This window comes from Cladophialophora bantiana (assembly GCF_000835475.1).
Source record: "Cladophialophora bantiana CBS 173.52 unplaced genomic scaffold supercont1.20, whole genome shotgun sequence".
Classification (NCBI taxonomy): domain Eukaryota; kingdom Fungi; phylum Ascomycota; class Eurotiomycetes; order Chaetothyriales; family Herpotrichiellaceae; genus Cladophialophora; species Cladophialophora bantiana.
Genome location: NW_015971594.1, coordinates 357,756 through 380,131, shown reverse-complemented (window position 1 = coordinate 380,131; position 22,376 = coordinate 357,756). Strand labels below are relative to the sequence as shown.

The 22,376-nt window shown below is 53.6% G+C and overlaps 9 protein-coding genes across 9 annotated transcripts; 8 read left to right on the top strand and 1 right to left on the bottom strand.

Moving 5' to 3' along the window:
* Positions 1–3,384: 3,384 nt before the first annotated feature.
* Positions 3,385–4,500, top strand: Z519_10959 (uncharacterized protein; the record flags this gene model as incomplete). The annotated part of the gene is made up of 2 exons (XM_016768672.1): positions 3,385–3,681; positions 3,841–4,500. 2 exons carry the CDS (start codon positions 3,385–3,387, stop codon positions 4,498–4,500), a joined length of 957 nt encoding a protein of 318 aa, XP_016615059.1.
* Positions 4,501–5,374: 874 nt separating this feature from the next.
* Positions 5,375–7,054, top strand: Z519_10958 (uncharacterized protein; the record flags this gene model as incomplete). The annotated part of the gene is made up of 1 exon (XM_016768671.1): positions 5,375–7,054. The coding sequence occupies one exon, from the start codon at positions 5,375–5,377 to the stop codon at positions 7,052–7,054; it is 1,680 nt and encodes a 559-aa protein (XP_016615058.1).
* An 835-nt stretch (positions 7,055–7,889) lies between these two features.
* Positions 7,890–9,315, top strand: Z519_10957 (fumarylacetoacetase; the record flags this gene model as incomplete). Its single annotated transcript, XM_016768670.1, has 3 exons — positions 7,890–8,081; positions 8,195–8,386; positions 8,446–9,315. 3 exons carry the CDS (start codon positions 7,890–7,892, stop codon positions 9,313–9,315), a joined length of 1,254 nt encoding a protein of 417 aa, XP_016615057.1.
* A 955-nt stretch (positions 9,316–10,270) lies between these two features.
* Z519_10956 (uncharacterized protein) lies at positions 10,271–12,168 on the top strand (the record flags this gene model as incomplete). Its single annotated transcript, XM_016768669.1, has 3 exons — positions 10,271–10,392; positions 10,442–10,615; positions 10,665–12,168. The coding sequence occupies 3 exons, from the start codon at positions 10,271–10,273 to the stop codon at positions 12,166–12,168; spliced, it is 1,800 nt and encodes a 599-aa protein (XP_016615056.1).
* A 1,230-nt stretch (positions 12,169–13,398) lies between these two features.
* Positions 13,399–15,216, top strand: Z519_10955 (uncharacterized protein; the record flags this gene model as incomplete). The annotated part of the gene is made up of 1 exon (XM_016768668.1): positions 13,399–15,216. The coding sequence occupies one exon, from the start codon at positions 13,399–13,401 to the stop codon at positions 15,214–15,216; it is 1,818 nt and encodes a 605-aa protein (XP_016615055.1).
* Positions 15,217–15,312: 96 nt separating this feature from the next.
* On the bottom strand, positions 15,313–15,981 carry Z519_10954 (uncharacterized protein; the record flags this gene model as incomplete). Its single annotated transcript, XM_016768667.1, has 3 exons — positions 15,313–15,534; positions 15,622–15,848; positions 15,954–15,981. The coding sequence occupies 3 exons, from the start codon at positions 15,979–15,981 to the stop codon at positions 15,313–15,315; spliced, it is 477 nt and encodes a 158-aa protein (XP_016615054.1).
* A 946-nt stretch (positions 15,982–16,927) lies between these two features.
* Positions 16,928–18,076, top strand: Z519_10953 (uncharacterized protein; the record flags this gene model as incomplete). Its single annotated transcript, XM_016768666.1, has 1 exon — positions 16,928–18,076. One exon carries the CDS (start codon positions 16,928–16,930, stop codon positions 18,074–18,076), a length of 1,149 nt encoding a protein of 382 aa, XP_016615053.1.
* A 418-nt stretch (positions 18,077–18,494) lies between these two features.
* Z519_10952 (uncharacterized protein) lies at positions 18,495–20,168 on the top strand (the record flags this gene model as incomplete). Its single annotated transcript, XM_016768665.1, has 1 exon — positions 18,495–20,168. The coding sequence occupies one exon, from the start codon at positions 18,495–18,497 to the stop codon at positions 20,166–20,168; it is 1,674 nt and encodes a 557-aa protein (XP_016615052.1).
* Positions 20,169–21,174: 1,006 nt separating this feature from the next.
* On the top strand, positions 21,175–22,101 carry Z519_10951 (uncharacterized protein; the record flags this gene model as incomplete). The annotated part of the gene is made up of 1 exon (XM_016768664.1): positions 21,175–22,101. One exon carries the CDS (start codon positions 21,175–21,177, stop codon positions 22,099–22,101), a length of 927 nt encoding a protein of 308 aa, XP_016615051.1.
* Positions 22,102–22,376: the final 275 nt, after the last annotated feature.

The following is a 22,376-nucleotide window of genomic DNA, read 5'->3' as shown; positions in this document are numbered from 1 at the left end:
ACCTGCACGATTCGGGCGACCTCCAATAGTCAATGGGACCATTACTTGAATTTGTTCAAGTCTCCAGCTTCTGTCCTTATTCCCTGTCGTTTTGGCCCTCGTCTTGTGGCTTTGCAGGTGAGAATTAACCGCCCAGATACTCTGGCGCTTGTTGGACCACACACAACCTCCTTTTATTCGCCAACACCTACCCTAAGGCAGATTCGCAGCACAGAATGGAGTATTGGCTTCGGCGTTGGATCAATCCTCTTCCTTCTATTATTCCAGAGCATTCACACGTTCATTGGCGATAGTACGGTTGGATGGACGGGTGGCTCGAACTCACCAGATTATCCTATTCTAGAGCAACACGGGCCGCGTGATCGAGATCTATGGAAAGACTGACTGGCAGGGACGGCCCCGCCTCCATACTCTCGCACTCTGATGAATTGGGAGACGTTTTCTCTTTTCAATCATGATGCTGACTGGGGAAGGTGTATTCCCGTCCGCTGCGGGTATAGCCACGGCAGACGGGAGCTTGCCCGAAGACCACTCTACCATCGGCTCTGTCATTTGGCTGCATAATCCCCATTCCCAATCGCCTATTGCAGTCGCGACCCTCTCTATCTGCGTGCCTAAGAGGGTCCGGTAGCCCTAACCCTCATATGCAAACCCACTTGCAGCGGTACCAGCGGTTATTCCGCTGCTCAGAGTGATCGAAAAACCCGAACACCTACCTTGACAAAGGCCAATAACTCCACTCTTACGAGGCCTTTATCTGGTCGCATAACTGCAGAGCCAACATCAAGTCTGCCTTCGCGTTTCGGGGAGGCAGACTGGAGACAAACTTCTGCTCACTACCGGGGTCATATAACATCTGGTTCAACACGAAGACCGGAATGCCAGAACTTTAGAGTCACACCAGTGTACTCTTTTCAGCCTCGACCCTTTGCGAGAAAAGAAAGTTCCGCAGTCAGGTTCGAATGCTTCAATACGTCTACCTACAAGTCCCATTGGTTACACGGCATCTTGTAGCTTTTTCTGCCTACGAAGCAATCTCCCAGCCTTTTCGATGGCGCCTCCTGTTCTCCCTCTACCAGGAGGCAGATCAGGCTCGCGGTCTCCACGGATGCAGAAGCCGCGCAATCCATCACGGAGAGACAAAGTTCGTCAAGGCAAACTGATACGCAGCTGGACGGACGAAGAGGTCTGCGCCTTCGCTCAGCTTCTTGCATCCGTCACTGACAGATAGCAGGAATCCTTTCTATTCCGGAGTCGGACGCAAGGCCAGAAACTACCCTACAAGCACATCGCCAATCGTTTAGACAAGACTGAGCTGGCGTGTCGTGTGCATTGGCATCATATGACAGTTGGTCGAAAAGGCCATCGCGCCGACGAATTTGACGATGACAACGTCTCTGATAACAGTGACGGGTCGGCCCCGTCGACAGCCCGGTCTGCAAGCCAATTTCCAGCGCGCAGTGGCTCTGACAATGCCCAACAAGAGCCAAGTCTCTCGTACACAACGTCACCAAGACCCTGCACGCTACCGAGCTTCGAAACCTTCATTCGAGACACATTCCACCAACGAAGTACCTCGTCGCCAGGGTCTCTTGTGGGTGACGACGTGGACGATGGTGCAAGAGAGCGACAACTGCCAAACAGTAACAGATCATTACGGACACTTTCTGGGTCGTGGCTGAGAGAAAATGGAGCCACTAGCACATATCTTGAATCTCAGAATCGAGACCCACTCAATAACCTTGGTGTCTCTCTACCTCCACCAGATCTGCGCGAAAATCCTTCAACTTACGGTCCCAAATCCCTGTCAGTTAGGCTCGCTGACCATTCCCAAACACGAGAGGACAGAACGAGGCACTGATGCCCCGACGCAAGGCTGTACCGTTCATACCTGGACGTCGTATAGAGCCGACGGTGCAAACCGCTTTGGTACCACTTTCAGACTCCAATGTCCGTCACGAATTTCCTTCTACATTTTGACCTTGCTCGCTTCTTCGTGTTTCCAATCTCCCAACCGGCACGGGAGGGAATTTCCGCTTCAGCATAGCATGGATTATTCTGGGAGTCGGGTATCTGCATTGAGTTTGTTTGGTTCTGGAGATCCCCGAAATCGCAAGATGCGAGGGAGAGATTTCCATCATGAGAACTACTAGGCGTTCTCCTTCGAGAGAGCCCTCAGGTATAACATCGAATTTAATCCTTCGGCTTGTCCTCTGCCAACTGGACTGAGGTGTCCCAAAACTTTCTCCACGACTTCGTCGTTCATGTGGCCAACTACCCAGGCATGAGAGCGATTCACACCACGACCCTGTGCCAGCGAATGGTCCATGGTTGGCATTTCAACTCTTTGTTAGACGAGGAACTTGGATGACGGAAAGCTCCTCCGAGGCTCGGACGGCCGGGGAGGTAATGGATGAGTGTGGTAGTGACTGGTAGAGTTGTTCTCCACGGTGCATCGAGCGAAAAGAGATTTCATTTTCTTTCTTTTTTTCCCCCCCCCCCCGTAACTGACGTTGGCTGTAGCGATCGAATTAACGATGGCGACATCTTCAGCAAGCAAATCCAGGCCGAAAGGAATTGCTGGTACAAGGTATACACACCCAGGAGACTCGAGGTTTTATGGGCTTAACAGACTGTCAATGTGGGATGGGCATCAGAAAGGGAAATGATATTACGAGTCCAATCATTCGAAGATGGTCGTATTCGCCTACCATAACAGGCGTTGACTCGGCTGCTAGACGCCCGTATCATGACCGGCCGAATACATTCGTCCGTGTCCAGGCACTGCCAATGCCTCCAGGACCCTCCAACAGCCTTTCCCTTGCATGAAATGTTGGGGGCCAAAGGAAGAGGCGCCGGCTGTCGGCCGAACGTCTCGAAAGTCCGGTATGAAGTCACAACTACTGGAAATGAATAATTTGGCCTTCGATATCGCAGGCGGGGGTGGAACAGTTCTGTCTCCAGCACCTCCAACACCACCAGCTATGTCCGGTGCTATCAAATTGTGTGATGACAAATCGTGAACACGGCACTTCACAACTCCCCGATCTACGCCAGCACAACCGTCTTTGCATAATGCCCAGAGTCAGACTATAAGATGGAACTCGCCCAAGCGCTCTAGGTCAAGCCTTCACCGGATTGAGACACGTCAACAGTCTATTTAACATTTCTGATATACAAGACATCGAAATATAGGACTTTTCTCTATTGACGTCCCGACTCGGTTTGTCAAATCAGCCTAGTTCTTATCTCTTTCTTTGAGTTTCTCTCTTCCCCTCATCGTCCTACTGGCAATATCAGACGTACATAACTGAGGGGCACTCTGTTAACGGGCATTACTCTTCGGCTCGACGTACAGACACCTCCATTCAATCATCACCCAACATGGCATCCGAAGGTATCAAAGTCGTGTTTGGAACTGCCTCATTCGGTAATCGTGACCCATGGATTGCTGAAGACTACCTCAACAAGGCCTTCTCGATTCTCCTGGCTCACGGCTGCAATATTCTTGACACTGCCCAGCTATATGGCGAATCGGAGAAGCGTCTCGGCGAGGTCAAGGCAGGAGAGAAGTTCGTCATCGATACTAAGTGGATGGGTGGGTGGCAGCCGGGCTGGGCGACGAAGGAGAACATTATCAACACGGCCAAGCAGAGCATAGAGAAGCTGGGTGTCAAGCAGGTGAGTTAGTCTTATCGTCATTTGGGTGGACCACTCGTTGGTTACATACCAAGAAATTGTGAGGCGTCCGAGCTGTTATATCACAACTGAGTATTCACCAACCGACGCTTTCAGTTTCTCTCTCTGGAGTGTGCCTACCTCGATTAACCACACCCGCAGGTTGACATCTTCTATATTCACTCCCCCGACGCCGCTGCGCCTCTTGAAGAAACCCTCGCGGGCGTCAACGAGGTCTACAAGACCGGCGTATTCAAACGCTTCGGCCTCTCGAACTACTCCCCCGCCGACGTGCAAAAAGTCTACGACGTCTGCAAAGCCAACAACTATGTCCTCCCCACAGTCTACCAGGGCAACTATTCCCCTGTGGCACGTCGACAGGAGACGGAGCTTTTTCCAACGCTTACGAAACTGAACATCGCATTCTACGCCTACTCGCCGCTAGCCGGAGGTTTCCTTACCAAGACCGCGCAGCAAATCAAGGATGGCGCGGGCCGCTTCAGCGAAGAGGCCCTCGGCGGGATGTACCGGCAAATGTACATGAAGCCGTCCTACCTCGAGGCCCTGTCCAAGTGGGAACAGATCGCCAATGAAGAAGGCTGTTCACGCGCCGAGCTCGCCTACCGATGGGTCACTTACAACTCGCCACTGAAGAAACAGAATGGGGACGGGATCATCGTGGGTGCAAGCACGGTAGAGCAGCTTGAGCAGACGCTGAGTGGGATCGAGAAGGGACCTTTGAGCAGCAAGGCTTGTGAGGGTATCGATAAGATTTGGGAGGAAATAAAACATGAGGCGCCCTTGGACAACTTCTCTCGCTGAGAATAAGAATGGCCAGAGTCAAGACTCTCCAAAGAAGTCGAGTTCTTGTCGTCGACAAGTGAAACTCAGGCGCCGTTGGATTTGCCTTGGAAGCTCGCAATGGCTGGGAAATCGGTGCGGCACAGGCTTGATAGAAAGAACTGCAAGCGGTGATCTGATTTCGAACAGTGGCGTCTTCAAGTAAATCGATAGACAACGAAACATTTGGTCAATGGTTGTTTTGAATCATGTTTCCATTGGACTTTGGACCATCGAAGCGGATGGTTGGAATCCAGACAAAGAATCTGGCCTGCCTGAACGATTGATTGGGGAAACAAATAACAGGGCGTGCTGAAGAGTGGCTGTGCCTTTCCCTTGGAGCCGCAGTTGCTATCGTGTGTAGGAGGTGGAAAGGAACGAAGACACCAAGACGCCCCCTCAGACCGTCTTGGTGGTTGGAGTGAGCGCAGATGACGTGCTTGTTGTCCACCTCATGCAACCCTCAGTTCCTGCAGGCAGCTCGGCAGACAGGGCCTGGACCTGCAACTCCTCGATCGATCTCTTCCCGCGCTTACAGGGCGACCCCAGGCTGGTGGCCTACCAGGCCTACCAATCTTGGCTTCCACAAAGCCCTCTGCTTACCGACTTTCATTTGCTCCAACCACCAAAAGGGCGAAGATTTTGCTGGTCACGCTGAAGACGCCGTCTCCCTCCTTCTTCGTCCCTTTACCCGCGACAATGATCACAAGGCCTTGTTCTCGTGCCCGTTCCTCGACGAATTGATTGAGATGCGCTTCCTCTCTGGCCTTCGACCTCTCGTTTATCTTTATCCGTCTCCCATCCGGTTGACCACTTCTCCTTAGGCGACCATGCTTCTCAAGATCACGAGTCCAAAATGCGCCTCATAGTCTTCATACACCTGCTCCTCTATTACGTCTGGCTTGTGCGCAGTAGGACGATCGAAAGAGCGAGGCATGCAGGACATATTGGCTACTCTGGCGGTCTCTCAAGCCAAAATGAACTGGTGCCAGAGAGGGAGGGAGGGGGCAAGACGGTACCATGGAAATACAACATGCCAGTGGTCCTTCGCGACATGCTGAATGCCTTGGACGTTATGCAAGATTCATATTTCGACATTTTCACCGGGACATGGCCAGATGCGATCGACTGGACCTCTGCTGTCATGGGGACACATGTCTCGGCGACGCTCGCCGGCATTGTCTCCTCCTTGGATGCATCTTCCATGGCGACCTGCTCTGATATGCTCTCCTGGCAGAACATAGTTGATCGGTATTATGCTCACACGACAGTCTTCTACTTTGGCGAGAATGCATTTGGTTTACGGAATCAAGCTTACGATGACATGCTCTGGGTTGTTCTTGGCTGGCTCGAGAACTTGAAATTTGCCGAAATGTATACTTTGAAGCACTGGGATTTTATCCAATCTGGAAGACGCGCCGATTCGGGAACTGGGTGGCATGGGCTTCAAATCAGCCCCATGGCCGCTCACCGTGCTCGAATATTTTACGACCTGGCATCTGGGGGATGGGGTGAATCCCTTTGTGGAGGCGGGATGAATTGGAATCCATATCTGACACCCTACAAGAACGCCATCACGAATGAACTTTTCGCTGCGGCCAGCATTGCCATGTACCTCTACCACCCTGGCGACAACAACACGTCCCCATACATGGCAGCAGGCTGGACTGGCTCCCCCAAGCCTCATGATCCCTTATATTTGGAAAACGCCATCAAGAGTTACAAGTGGCTTATGGAGAGCCAAATGCGCAATGCCAAGTCTGGTCTCTATCAAGACGGCTTCCACATCACGGGCTGGCGCCGATACCCGAATGGGACTATCAACCCCGGCACTGGAAATTGCGACGACCTCAACCCTATGGTATATACTTACAACCAAGGGGTAGTGCTGTCCGCTAGTCGCGGATTGTGGTTGGCTACTGGATCCAGAAGCTACTTGGATGATGGCCATGCTCTAGTGGAGAGCGTGGTGCGGGCGACCGGGTGGCCAAACTCACATCCAACCTGGAGTGGTTTGGGCCGTGCAGGGATTCTTGAAGAATTCTGTGACCACAGTGGATATTGTAGTCAAGACGGTCAGACCTTCAAGGGCATCTTTTTCCACCATCTATCCGAGTTTTGTCGGCCATTGTGGCCACAAGAAGAGGCATTCATTGCTACAGACAAAGGTGCGAATTTCGACCGGCAAATCTACCAATACCACCTCGCCCGTTGTGCTGCTTATGACAAATGGGTTGCCCATAATGCCAACGCAGCCTGCGCAACGCGAGACGCTGATGGTCATTTTGGCATGTGGTGGAGTTTCGAGGAACCTGATGAAGACACAATGGCTGAGATCCAGGAGAGTACAGTTCTTCCCACTGGGGCGGATGACTATCTTAATCCTCGTCCAGAGGGCTGGTCTACTCAATTGGTCAACTCGACTGATAGAAACGATCGAGGAAGGGGGCGAACCGTGGAGACGCAGAGTGGAGGATTGGCAGTCCTTCGAGCGCAATGGAACTGGCAAGTGAATTTACAGCAAATTTCAACGTGATATATATGCACGGCCGCGGTTTTTGGTTTACATAGTGGGGTTCCATATACGCAATAACGAGATATATGAGCTCGAGACGATCCATGCTTTTGTAATCGCTGTCAACGACGATACAAGTCTACAGCACACGTTAGCTACAAGCCGCACCAAAACGAATCGGTCGTGAGGAGTACTTGGTCCACCGCATCTCCTCAAAACCATTATGATCCATGCTTGGGGGTGCAAAGGTAGCGCACTGCAACTGCGGACTTATGTGCAGAATGTGCCGGACCCCGACTTTGGTCAACTTTTCCCCATCTCTGTGACCGGACTCATGCGGTGCTGTTTGTGGGAGAAAGGTATCACTTATGTGCGCAAAGTCCGTCGAGCATGTTTTGTCCAGCAAAGGGATTTCCTGGGCCGCGACAAGACAACCATAGCAGTATCCGCCGCTTCACTCGACGTCCAAAGGAGGAGAGCAGCAAGAAACTCGGAATATCGGTTGCGAAGTTATGACGGTGCCTTTGCCCTGCCAACCATCGGAAGTCGTGCGAGGCCTTCGGAACCGAAATCTCTCGTACTGCCAGCTGATTGGCTGCTCCACACTCGAAATAGGCATTACCAAAGGTGTAACCAGAAAACGGCGACCGTTTACACGACTCCGGGGGTCCGCGAATGTCGGTGTGGAGGAGGCTTTTCGCAATGGATGGCTGGATGGGCAGGGGGGATGGATGGGCATTCGGTAAACCCGTCAAAACTATAAGAAGAATCCTCGATCCTCGCCAGCAGAAGCTCAAACATTCATTCCCTAGGTTGACCGGTAAACAAGCAAACCGAACAATAGAAGGGGAAAAACATGGGCTTATTATCCAACATCTCTGCCGACTCGCCCTTCAGCTTGGACAATATCCCATTCGGGGTTTTCTCGATAAAACAAGACCCGACTCCGCGGTGTGCAACTGCTATTGGCGAGTTTGCTTTGGATCTTTGCGCGCTCAGTAAATCTGGCTTTTTTCAGGACGCTCTGGTGGCCGATGCCCTTAGCCAGGTACGGAATATTGGCCCCCATCCGTATCAAATCGCAGCGGCATACGTACACGTAAACGAGGCTGCCTCAAAGGGAGAGGAACATGGTCAGGTTCTAATCGGCTTGGTTGATAGGCGACCCTGAACAAATTCGCAGCGCTCCCAGCAAAGACCAGAAGTGCCGCGCGCGACCAAATCATCTCCGCCTGCAAAGATGGCAAGATCCCAGACTCCGGCTTGCATAAGCTGTCAGAGGTGAAGATGCATCTGCCCGTGGCCATTCCGGAGTACACGGACTTTTTTTGCTCGCTGGAGCATTGCACAAATGTGGGCTCTCTCTGCATTGCCATGTTGTTCTCTAGGACATTTTGCTGATAACACCCCAGTGCATGCCTATAACAAACAGTAAGATTCCAGAGAACTTTTATCATGCGCCGTCAGCATACAATGGTCGAGCATCCAGTGTTATCCCATCACCGTCTCTGGTTCGTCGACCAAGAGGCGTGTATTGGAAAGCTGGGACAAAGGAGCCGACCTATGGACTGTCCCAATTCATCGACTTCGAGCTTGAGATGGGATATATCGTGTCCAAACCAGTTCCTTATGGAGAGACAATCACAGTAGACGACGCGCCAGACCATATATTCGGGTTTGTGTTGCTTAACGACTGGTCGAGTCGGGATATTCAGATCTTTGAAATGCCGCCGTTGGGACCGTTCAACTCGAAATCCTTCGGCACCACCATCTCTCCCTGGATCATCACGCTTGATGCGTTAAAGGCATTCCAGTGTGCGCCGAAGCACAACACTCACCCGTTGGAGCATCTGCGATTCAAGGACTTCGAGCATGGCACTTTCAACATCAAACTCGCGGCTTCCCTCGAGCGAGACGGCAAACGACATCAGATTTGTACAAGCAATCTCCGTTACCTGTACTGGACGCCCTACCAGCAGATTACCCATCACGCATCTGCCAACTGTGGACTCCGCACGGGCGACCTGATGGGCACGGGCACCGTCTCGGGAGATGGCAAGGACGAGAAGACGGGGAAGAAGTTCGAATTGGGCTGTCTGTTCGAGGCGACACAGCACGCCAGCCAGCCCATTGCCCTCGAGGGCGGTGGGAAACTGGGGTATCTTGAAGATGGTGACTCCGTCATCCTGTCGGCATGGTGTGAAGACTCGACCGGACGGCCAGTGCTCGGTTTTGGCGAGTGTCGCGGGAAACTTGTGGGACCTGAAGTGCCAATTTCTTGAACATGGCGAGAGAGCGGAGACGGTAGCAATAGGGGATAATATCTGCGGCGGATGGAGCAAAATAGTGTCCTAGTCTGTCCTCTCCTTGTGATACAATCTTCCCCGTCGAGCCCAGAAAGCGCAGAAATTAGTACTTCGGAGCATTAAGTGAGAGAGCGCAACAATTACGGCGGACCAGACAGGCATACCACTACACACTTGACACGAATTCGTTCGAGATGAGAATTTCATTCTATGTAAGCCACCCATGCGCCGTAGACATGCTGGCTGACGTGTCGGCCAGGTCCCTCGTCAGACCCCTTTTGATCTGTGCCCCTTCAAGTTGAACAAGCAGTGGGAGAGACTCGACGACGACGACGTTCCGATTTCATCCTTTCGCCGCCTCACTAGGAACCCCGAAGATTGGGCGCGACCCCAGCATTGGCGAGCTGCTGCAGGTCTAACGCCTCCGGGGTTGGACTCGTTGGGCCCCGTGCTTACTAGGAAACTTTTTTTCGCCCTCCAGCCCAGGCACGCGCGGACCTTCTTTTCCACCATCAATCTCGCCAGGTTCATATCGTCAGGACGCACTTTGCCGGCATGCGAATCAATCTCTGAATCGGCCCCTCCTCTTTTCTAGGATGCAGAATACTGTCGATCCAACCCCTCGGAGGACACAATTTTCCAGCTGCGATGCTTGTCGCCATTCGCGACTGGCCTGTGATGCTGCTCGGATTGGCGCGGGGCCTGGGAAGCCGGGCTGGTCGGGCTCCTGCTCCAGGTGCAGACGTCGGAAGCGGCCATGTACTTTCGAGGTAGGTCGTGATACAACTCGGGTCTTGTGTGGTTTGGCGCAAGGGTACCGCCCGTGGAAGGAAAAGAAGCACGAAGAGAAGCTCACCTGCAGTTCTATCAGTGGATGAATAATGCGAAAAGATCCGGCGCTCGAGGACCACGGAAGGCCAGAACTCCCCCTATGACAACAGAATCCTCTGAACAGTCATCCTTGTCCCCAGAACTTCGACAGCGCGACACGGAGAATGATACGTGGCTCTCTCTTTCCGAGTCTGCTTCTCAAGGCGCCCCGGATCATGCTCGGTGCGTGTATCCCAGAATTGATACCGCAGCACCACTGATAAGCCTTCAGAAGTCTGTCCACCGAGTCGTCCAACTTGGTTGCCGCTTCCGCTTCATTTGTCCCGCTAACTCCGCCTTTCGAATACACAACAACATCGGTTGGTGACTGGCTCGAGCGGATCTACGAAAGCTGCTTCGACAACGTCTTTGGCTTTTGGATGGGGAGACATGCGTGCGCACTGGTGTACGGGCCGTCGAATGTTTCCAAAATCGCCTCATGCTAACTTCCTCAGTGTCGACCCCAGCTGTAGTATCATCTTGCCTCCCAGTGGATACTTTTCCGAACTGGACGAGTCCATATTCGGTGACTGGGAAGCGCGGAATCAGCCATGTAGTGACCAGTCGCCGAGTCAGAAACAACAGAGGTGGGATCAGATCGATCAATCCCTTAGGCATGCCAAAAGGTCGTTTGCAGCACGATGGTTCCACCTTATTCCCCAGACCGAACGAGCCGGTATCCTGCCTGAACATATTGTCAGAGAGTTCTGGCGCAAATCGCGGAGAGATATGCTGAAAGTGGTCAACCGTGTGTCATATCGTTCTGCGCTTACTCTGTTCCTCTTCTCCCTGACACCCGTCCCTGTGGGAATATCAGAAGAAGAGGAGATGGACGGTTTGTCAGGTCAACTCTGTGTCCAAGCCGCCTTGCAACAGATCCAACGACTGCGTGAGGGGCAGCGCAGCTGCCAGTTTAGCGGATCCATGGTGGTGCAAGCGTCGGATCCATTGACAAGTCCAACAGCAAGTTCAAGGCTTTCAGACAAGTTTCTGCGGACTGAAGCACGTGCCTACTGGGCGGCGCTGACGTTCGACACCTCTTCGTCACTCACACTGAACCTGAGGTCAACACTCACTTCAGGACTGCATGGCGCGGAGATGGAATCCTGCTGGCGAACGCTTAGAATGGGTGCGGGATCTTTCCATACGAGGACTGAGGAATGGCGGAGGAATCCCTTCGCAATGACAGAGGATGAAGTCTTACAGGTGATAGCCGCTGCCGCGGCGACAAAGCTTTACGTGTGGAAGATGATTTCCGTCTTGAAAGAAGCGCTCAGAGAAGGTTCGGAAGATGAGAAGGTGCTTCGAGCCTGGACATCCTTCACCGAAGCCATCGAGATATTTCGAGTCACTTTCCGACCGCTCCTCAATGATTGCGAACGGCGACTCCCGTTTCTCGGGCAGGTGGAGAAGCTGAATTGGTACGAGCTTATGCTGCACTATTATATGGGCATTTTGATTCTTGTCGACGCGCTCGAAGCAGCTGAGCGACATGATCTACTATCACAACTGTCAGAGACCCAACTCGAAGCCGAACATGAGGTTTTCAGTGCGCTAAAATTCGGCCTGGATAGCCAATACACCGTCGGTGGATCTCACCAAGTTGGACCGACGATGGGGACGCAAAACTCAAAACTGGACCAGACTACAACTGCGTCTTTTATCGCCCTTGATCCGTATCCGCATCATGTCGTTGCGGCAGCCCAACTTATGGGGAAAGTCGTCAGCAGACAATACCGCCAGGGCAAGGTCAAACTGGAAGCATACAAATATTTGAATGGGACCTTGCTCAAGTGTCTTGCGGAGCTGCCGCAAACCTCCAAGTCTGTTCAGGCCGCTCGACAAAATCTGCAGAATGCACTCACGGGGCTGGAAAATACCTCTTCGCAGTCTGCAATTGCTGGATGCCTACAATGGCCTCTTCAGAGTCTATTATTGCGAGCTAAAACCGAACGATGAACTGACGAAGATTATGCTTATGCTTGAAAACTTCTGGGACACCCAAACACTCCAGCCGAAAGACCATTCCAACAGTGAGAGGCCAACGGTGACCATCAAGAGGCATGGCCACAGCATCATTCAGAACCGCGGCCTCCGTTCATGACTGTCGCACGTGTTGACCCATCGGTGCCAATATCCGAGAACCTTTCCGGAACCGAGTTTTTGGGTCGTTGGCAACACAGTCTAAACGGCTATACGCCCTGAGGAGTACACAGCCGCGGCGCCTCTATGGAAGGGCAAGGCAATCGACGTTGCCCGCCGATCATGTCATTGTGGAAATATCGACATATCCTTTATCTGTCTCCGCTCGATGGAAGCCATCTTGGAACGGAGCCCAGACAGGTGCGAGAAACGATGCAGTCTTCGACAAAAGACGATTTTGAAGACAGCAATTGTCGGTGCGTGAGTCGTACTGTCGCGCCTCAAGTCTTGGGGCCGATCCTCTTCCTAGCTTCCCATTGCACGGCGTCAAAACTGGACTCCTATTGCCAGTGAAAGTATTTATATGTCCTCTAGCGCACGACATGTGACCTTGACCATAGCCGCGCCTGCTGAGATCCCATCCCACTGCAGGGACAAGATCTCTGCAATGCCAGACGGTAAGATTCCAGAGATGAAGGACGGCAATCGAGTACGGCTGAAGAGATTGGGTCGCAAGACCTTTGAGCGGCAGACTGTCGAATGGAATGAGTTGAACTGCGAAGAACCAAGGGAAAAGCTTAGTGGGTTATGAGATGCCTTATCAGCACCACACATGCTCCAGAGGGGCCTTTTCCCAAAATGTAGGCACATTATATAACCTGCTGGACTTGCTGAACTTGGCTGATTCTTGCTTGCAGTGTTTCCTTTTCGGGACAGTCTGGCCGACTTGAACCACCGTGATGTCATTGGCTCCAGTTTCTCCGTCTATGGATGGTCACTATTTCTCAACCGGCTTCAACCTCGCCCCGTCAACAGCCATTTCTTCCCTTTCTCTCTCATCAAACCCCTCGACTTATTAAGCTGCCGCTCGCATGAGCCTTCCTTGCGGCATGTGCAACGGGAGAAACTAGGCTCTCCAGTCATGCTAAAGGGCAGCCTGCCCCCATTCCAACACCGCTCTGTTTCGAGGCAGTGCAGTGACAATCGTGAAATGATCAAGAGCCGTCGAAGACCAACAATTACCAGAAGCAAGTTACCGCCGCCGTAATGGCTGCCGAATCTATCTTTCCAGACTTTGTTCTCGGCCATCCAAGGCACCATAAGACGAGACCTCAGGGCGTGCCACAGAGGCAAAAACCCAAGGCACGGCCGCCGAAGGGCTTGAGGGACAAAGTTCCCTTCTATGGCAAGTTGCCGCACTATGCTGGCCCCTACGAAGTCGGAGTCATCGACATCGAAGTGCCTGCAAAGAACCCCAGGACCTTTTCAAAGATCAAGAGGCATGGCGTTCCCGCTCTCGCCCTCGAGACGGTGTTAATGACAATCTACTATCCCGCTCATCTGAATGTTAAATACGATGTCGACACTCCGGCCACGTTGCAAAGATTTCGCCCCACGTGGCTGACTCGACCGAGAGATCAGACGAGCCGCGGTTATGCGCGTTTCGCAGATCTCCCCGAGCACTTAATGATGGCCTTCTTCTTCTGCACAACCTGGTATACGAAGATTCCTGCATATAAAAATGCAAAACTGGCCGATCACTGGCCTCCGTACGGAGAAGCATCCACACACCGGCGGGAGGCTGTGGATAAAGAGGGGAAGCCACCTGCCCAAGGCCCGCGAAAGCCCAAGTTCCCACTCATCATCTTCAGTCACGGATTGGGAGGGACGAGGACGTGCTACTCATCCGTCTGCGGCGAGTTTGCCAGCCATGGGCTTGTCGTGGTGGCGCTGGAGCACCGCGACGGAAGCGGTCCGAGGACTCATATTAATCATTCAGAGGCTGGACCAGGAAGCCGGCACTGTACCAAGATCAACGGTAATATAGAGCACAAGAAGAAGGATACCAAGAGACCCTACGATACGGTGGACTTCATTTTTGCAAAAGACGACAAGTACGACACGAGCCCCGGCCACAAGGTGGATCATGAGCTACGCAACGCCCAAGTTGATCTGCGGTTGGCCGAGATTGACGAGGCCTATCAGATCATGCAAGAAATATGTGCAGGGGAGGGTGAGAAGGTCGCGGCGAGAAATCTCCGGGTGAAACCTGCAATTGGTGCTTCAAGGGTCGGTCTGGATGGCATTGACTGGTCATCCTGGCAAGATCGGTTCTTCACCGAGGGGGTCACCATGGTGGGGCATTCCTTTGGAGCGACGACGGCAGTTGAGGTCTTGCGGCAGAAACACAAGTACAAGTACATAACGCAGGGAATCATCTACGATATTTGGGGGATGCCTGTGCGGCCGACGGCCGAAGAGAGGGCAAGCCGTATTCGCGTTCCACTTCTCGGAATCAACTCTGAAGCATTCATGTACTGGCCAGATAATTTCGAAGTGGCAAAGGCAGTGACGATGGAAGCCTTGGAGACAGGACATCCGGCATGGCTACTGACAGTGCGTGGGACAGTGCATATCTCCCAATCGGACTTCTGCATCCTGTATCCGCAGCTCGCCAGTTACCTGATGAAAACAACCATCGACCCCGTTCGCGCCATCGACTTGAACATCGACGCGTCTCTGGAGTTCTTGGCCCGGGTCATGCCCAGGGAGGTGCAGTACGAACAGCCCTTTCTTAGGAGGATGAGCAACAAGAAGCTGTTGGACGTTCCCCCTCTGGACGACTTACCGACAGAGCACCAGCCGGACAAGAAGTGGACGGCAGTGCGCTTGAGGGTTGAACACGAGGCTCGCAAGCGGCTCACACCCGGCACGAGGAAACGTTACTGGGAGAAACTGCAGCGGTCCGGAGGGGGCGAGATTTGGCTCCACATCAACCCGGACAGTACGCCCGAGTTGGAAAAATGCGAGACTTGCCGGATCCCTAGATGGACTGACATTGACCGGCCGAAATCGAGGGAATGATTTGTTGGACGTGTATGTCAATGTCTCGCTGTCTATGGCCGAGTCCCAGCTACAGACCTCCTGGCAGATTATTCTTGATCCGGCTTGTGATTCGTCCTACAGACAATCTTGATGAACATCGATTGAGATGAATTTGGGAAGCGGAATGCCGGCAAGATGCAACGTCAAGTCCAAATCGCCGCACAGCACCCCGAGGGTGTGACCGACGCCTTCCTCACCTCCAAGAACTAAGACATATGTGTACGATCTAGCTCCCAGCGCCATAGGTTTGGCAATGTCCGCGCCATACCGGAACCCAGAGTCGAGGAAAATGTCTCGCTTATCGCCCACAGGATCAGCGATGCTTGGTCACATTCCAGGCAAGCCAACACCGCCATCGACTTGTTGACCGCCATGACTGCCTACCACGATCCCTTGAACACCAACTTCGACGGCTTTGAGGGCGTCAGGAACACCCTGAATGCCTTTCAAGATGATGGTGCCCTTGCAATGTTCTTTTAGGGGGTTGATATCGTCCCACGAATGGATCATGCCGGGAAAAGCCGTGCGAGTCCATTCTGCGGCCGCCTTGCCTTCATCTTCCTCAATCCCGACACCGTGCTTGTCCTTGAACCGCGTCCGGGATATTGGATCTGAGAAACCCAGGCGACACGGATCGAATCGGAGTAAGGGAACGGGCTATATCCGCGAGAGGCCAGATGTTTGATCGAACGGCTGGGATCAACCTAGCGACCTACCCATTATCCATTGTGACTTGGTCGCCATCCCAGGACATACATGTCTGGGGTGATAAACAAAGCATAGAGTCTCGGCTTCCTAGGCAACGGTATTGTCCGAGTCCGCGGCCGCATCTCTCTTCATTTTCCTGGCGGACGACGGCCCCGTGGCTGCTGTGGGAGTGTAACGTGTTTTGGTGATGGGATATCGCTTACGGTGGTGACGGCGGTTGCTTTGCGATGACGCAGCCTCAACGAAGAGTGACAAATGGGGAAAATGGCGGTATTCTTCTTGGTCGATGCCCAGTAAGATATGTACAAGACGTTGATTTAGATGACAGACACATAGATGCCTAGATGCAACTATATATTTTCTCTTTGTCCAAGCTGCTCTTTCCCTCTGCAGCAAAGTAGCTTCTAGTAGGACCTAGTATGTACCTACACATTGACGCGCTATTATACGTCTTAATCTTATATCACATAGAAAGCCGAAATCGCAAGTCATTTTAACTTACTACGCATCGCTATACAAGGATTGCAGGGGTCGAGGTCATCAGTGAAATGTCCTCTCATGTAACCGGGGATGTCCTGGTGTCACCATTGATAGCCCTGTTTTAACCTAGCCTTGTCGGCGCCACCTTTTCCAACCATGTACTATCGTTGGCACCGTCGATATTCTGAGGTGGAACGAGGATGGGAGAGAAGGATACGTAGGGCCTGATAGGTTTTGTGGGGCTAAAGAGACTCGAGAGGGGTTTTTCAGGCTTCACCCTCGTGGTTTGTCTCGTTCCCCGCGATCTATGTCCGTCTGCCTCGCTTGGAAAATGACCATATGGACGGACCTGGCTGGGCTGAAATGGGGCCTCCTATGATGAGTTTGCATGGGGTTTTCCTGAGACTACTCTCTTGGAAACCTCCCCCCATCGCGCGACAAGTCTTCCGCCTATTCTCTTCCCGTCTTTTGCATTCGAGAATTGGATCACACATCAACCACCATGTCTGCTGTTCAAGGACATTGTGACGAGAAATTCCGCGAGGTCAAAGACCTGTTGCAGAAATACATCGACTCGGGCGGGGAACTGGGTGCTTCCATCACCGCCAATTTGGACGGAAAGGATGTGGTTGATGTCTGGGGAGGCTACGCCGACCAGGGCCGGAAGCGACCATGGGAAAAGGATACCATCACCAACCTCTTCTCGACCACCAAGACCATTGCAGCGCTGGCAGTCCTCCTCCTCGTCGACCGGGGTGTCCTTAGCGTAAATGACAAAGTGTCCAAATACTGGCCAGAGTTCGCTGCGAACGGGAAGCAAGACATCGAAATCCGTCACATCCTATCTCACACCTCCGGGGTGGCTGGATTTGACACTCCTCTGACGGTGGATGATATCTGCGACTCACCCAAGGTCACTGCACTGTTGGCCGCGCAGGCTCCATGGTGGGAACCCGGCACGGCATCCGGTTACCACTCATTCAGCCAGGGCTACTTGATTGCAGAACTTGTCCGGCGAGTGACAGGCAAATCTCTCAAACAGTTCATCGCTGAAGACATTGCTGCCCCTCTGGGTGCCGATTTCCAGCTGGGATGTTTGGACAAGGACGAAAGGCGGAGATCGGATGTTGTCCCGCCTCCACCGGCAGGGCCTCCTCCCTTGGACCCTGCCTCGATTGGGTTTCGAGTCGTGACGAACCCGCCCATGAGAGCGGATTTTGCAAACAGTGAGCTGTTTAGGAAAGCAGAAATCGGAGCGGGGAACGGGCACAGCAATGCTCAGGGAGTCAACCGGATCTTGTCTGTCATTTCCATGCAGGGTCAAGTGGATGGGAAACAATTCATTTCGCCAGAGACCATCGACCTCATCTTTCAAGAACAGTCCAACGGCATGGACCATGTTCTGGCCTTCGGATCACCCATACGCTGGGGCATTGGCTTTGCTCTTCCCGCTGAAGGGACCTGGATTGACTGGCTGCCGTCGGGACGATTGTGCACATGGGGCGGGTACGGTGGGTCGATGGCGGTCATGGACTTGGATCGGAAGTTGACCATTTCGTATGTCATGAACAAGATGGACAATGTTGGGCTTGGTTCGGACAAGGCGAGGGCATACATTGCGGCAGTATATAAAGCCTTGGAAGTTTCTTGAGAACTTCGTGAAGAGCTCTACGCCAAGGCCTGCCCGTGTCTAGCGAGCCTTCGGTGCAACAGCCGCCGAATCTGAAAGACTGCCGAGCCGGTACATACTTGTCTGCTTGTTCCTCCACGATCCTTTCTTACTCGCACGACCAATCTCGTCCTTTTGTAAATGCATGGATCGACGACTTCGCGCCCCCTTTGGTCAAGGTAACATCCGCCAATATGGCACAACATACAGCGAAACGCTCATGTCCGTGTCTTCTCCTTCAAGCGGTAGGATGAACTGTCGTCCTACATATGGGATGACAGCCCACCCAGCTGCCGGCTTCGCTTCCGGAAGGTCCCAAGAGAAGCAGATAATCCCAGTCCTACCATGGTGACGAAGAACTAGACCTGCAGCAGCAGTCACTTTAGCGATGTCGGACGCAATGGCACACGCGCTCAAGGACGTTGAAGCCGGCAAGGTGAGCGAAGCCGCCATGGTTGAGTCGCACCAGCAGCAGGACGGCTTCGATGAGGTGGAAGACCTCAAGCATCTTGAGCACGAGCAGAGAAACGTCGGCACGCTCGAGCGGAGGCTGAAGTCGCGCCATGTTCAGTTCCTCGCCCTCTCCGGCGCCATTGGCACCGGTCTCTTCGTGGGAAGTGGTCAAGCCCTGAGTCTCGCGGGGCCCTTGTCCACCTTCCTGGCATACCTGATTACCGGCTTCAATCTCTACGCCGTCATCAACAGTCTCGGCGAGATGGCCGCCTATCTGCCACTTCCGGGTGCCGTGCCCGTCTACGCTGCCCGCTTCGTCGACGACGCGCTGGGCTTCACGCTGGGCTGGAACTACTGGTACCAGTTCGCTATCGGCGTGCCGATTGAGATCTCGGCCGCCGCGGTGGTGATAGGATATTGGCCGAACACGATCTCCAACGCTGTGTGGATTACTGTGTTGTTCATCCCGATGGTGCTCATCAACTGCTTCCCTGTGCGCATCTATGGAGAGGCGGAATTCGTATTTGGCGCAATCAAGCTCACCACGATCGTCGGCTTGATCCTGCTCATGTTCATCATCACCCTGGGCGGCGCGCCCAACCACGGCCCCATCGGGTTTCGGTACTGGGATCATCCCGGCCCGATGCTGGAATACCTCGAGGCCGGCGCCCTGGGTCGCTTCCTCGCGTTTTGGAAGGTTTTCATCAACGCGACATTCAGCTATGGGGGGAGTGAGATGGTGGTCGTGGCCGCCGGGGAGTGCGAGAACCCACGCAGGAACGTGCCCAAGGCCGTACGGCGCGTCTTCTGGCGCATCGCCATCTTCTACGTGCTGGCCATCTTCCTGGTCAGCATGTGCGTTTCGGCCAAGGACCCACGGCTCTTGAACGCGATCAGCAGTTCCGCACCCGGTGCGGCGGCGAGCCCTTTCGTCATCGCGATCGTCAACGGCGGCATCTCGGCGCTGCCGTCCATCATCAACGCCGTCATCCTCTCGTCCGCGTGGTCGGCGGGCAACTCGTTCTTCTACGCCTCGACGCGTGTCCTCTACGCGACGGCACTGGACGGCCGCGCCCCTGCTTTTCTACGCCTCGAAAAGTTCGGTGTGCCGTACGGCTGCGTGGGAGCCACGACCTTGCTCTCCCTGCTAGTCTACCTCAATGTCAGCTCGCGGTCGGCGGACGTGTTTTTCTGGATCTCGAACCTCTCGGCCGTGAGCACCCTGATCGTCTGGGCAAGCGTCTGCATCACCTACATCCGCTTCTACCAGGGCCTCCACCACAACGGTATCCCGCGCTCGAGCCTGCCATTCAAGTCCCCTCTACAACCATTCCTGGCGTACTTTGCGCTCTGCTTTTGCACCGTCGTCGCGATATTCAACGGCTTCGACGCCTTCTTCCCCGGCCGCTTCAGCGCCAAGAGCTTCGTCCCGCCGTACATCGACATCCCCATCTTCGCGATCTTATTCGTCGGGTATAAAGTGGTCAAGAGGACAAAGTTCGTCAAGTTGGCCGAGATGGATCTGTGGAGCGGCAAGGCCGAAGCGGATAGGCTGGAGGGAACGTGGCCGGAGGTCAAGGCCAGGAATTTCCTCGAGAGGATCTGGTTCTGGATTGCCTGAGCAGCGACGGAGCCCTGGCAGAGCGGCCGCTCGAGCAGGTACTAGGTAGTTGTTGATGGCATTGCTGCTTGCACACTCACGTACGTAGTACGTACTCGGATAGTGAACGAGTGACCTATCCGGGACAATGGATTGCGAGACACCAACACCCCTGCACTCTTTTCCCCAAGAGCCCGAGACCGAGCAGGTCGAATGGGAGAATGAATGTCACCGGCGGCCTCGCAAGTGGTTGGCACTTTCAAATAGATGTGCTTCGTACGAGTAAATACGGCGAGCTGGTGGGGGGTGTTGGTTTGTGGGCGTGTGGGCATGGAAACTGGGAAATTTTGATGATACATACGTACGGCCGTACCGAACAGTCTCCCGCCAAAGCACGTTGGATCGACGGCTTTACGCACGCAGGGAGAAAAAGGGAAAACAACATGCGGAGAGAATAATTCGTTCTCGTCCTTCCCTTTGTGCATTGAGTCCATCCTCCCATCCTCCAGCATCTCGATGTCTCAACGTGCAAGATAGTCTAGGGCGCAATTGGCGTAGATGGTAGGGCCAGGTTCAATCAAGCGTGTCGTGTGTAGTGTAACTTAGGTATTCGATTACGGCCCTAACTCTAAACTTATATACCAGGGTCAAGTGAGCCAGTGGGTGCTACTTTCGTACTCCCTACCGTATATCGACGAGATGCTAGTTATGGAATTTGCAAGGGGCGGGGGAACTCTTGACAAGGACAAACCGGGCTCCGATCACAAGAAAACTAAAAGGTTTGAACTACGTTTATATATGAATATATAGTGTATGTATATATCTAACCATATGGGTTCGGCAGCTAGCGTGGCTAGAGGAAATTTTAGGTATAATAGCGAGACGATTTCAGCAGAATACAGCCTACTGAGAAATTGAGAGCTTCAAACAACCTCGACAACCGGATTTCCTGGGTCACCATCGTCATCACAGCCCTGCTCCTGAAACTGCACTCGAGAAGTGTTGAGAGAGATAGAGAGCGCTCGCCATGTCATTCACGCCACAAGATATCCCGGACCTTTCGGGTCGCGTGTACTTCGTCACTGGAGGCACAGCCGGGTTGGGCGCGGGAACCGTATCTCTCCTTGCCGCGCATAAGCCTGCGCACATCTACTTCTCGGGCAGAAGCGGCGACAAGGCCAAAGCCGTGGTGGAGAAAGTCAAGGCTCAGAATCCAGATGTGCCTCTCACGTTCATCCATTGCGACCTGGCGAATCTGGCGTCAGTGCGCAAGGCCGCTGACCAGTTCCTCGCCCGGACGGAGCGGCTGGACGTCTTCTTCGCCAACGCCGGCATCATGGCTCTCCCGCCGGGCACGACGGTGGACGGCTACGAGATCCAATTCGGCACGAACCACATGGGCCACGCGTTGCTGATTAAGCTGCTCTTGCCGCTGATGCAGCGCACCGCGGAGCATGTCCCGGGAGCCGACGCGCGGATCGTCATGAGCTCGTCGATCGCGTACAAGCAAGCGCCCAGAGAAGGAATCGCGTTCGAGACTCTGAAGACACCCCAGCGCAACCTGGGTGGCCTTGTCCCCGGCGGCGAATGGTGCCGCTACGGCCAGAGCAAGCTGGCAAACCTCCTCTATGCGCGGGGCCTGGCAAAGCGGTATCCGAACATCACCTCCGTGTCAATTCACCCGGGCTATATCAAAACGGATCTGTTCGCGGGTGTGTCTTTCCTGACTGCGCTCCCCGTCCGCATCATGGCCGCGGGACACTGGACGCCCGTCGAGCAAGGGCCCTATAGCCAGACGTGGGCTGCCACGACGGCGAAGCAGAACCTCGAAAATGGCGCGTACTACGTCCCCGTTGCCAAGAGGGGCGTGTTGGAGACGGTCGCGGCGAAGGACGACAAGTTGGCAGATAAACTGTGGGACTGGACCGAGAAGGAACTGGCTCTATTTTCGTGAGATGCCATGATCTGGATGACCTGGATGATTACACCACTTTCGAGAGAGAGGGCACGAATAACAATAATATTGGAAGCTGGGGGACGTCGAGGATATCAAGCCCAAGCCATCACGAATTTGCTTTCCATCCTTGTATGATATCAGATCCGGTCGAATAACGTGATGGAGTTTAGCGTTAGCAATCACTGTATGGAGGATATTTTACCGTCTCCTTCTTTCTGAAAAACATTCATTTGGTCTGATTGAAGGTGCTGTACGAGGTACATCTCGGCGAG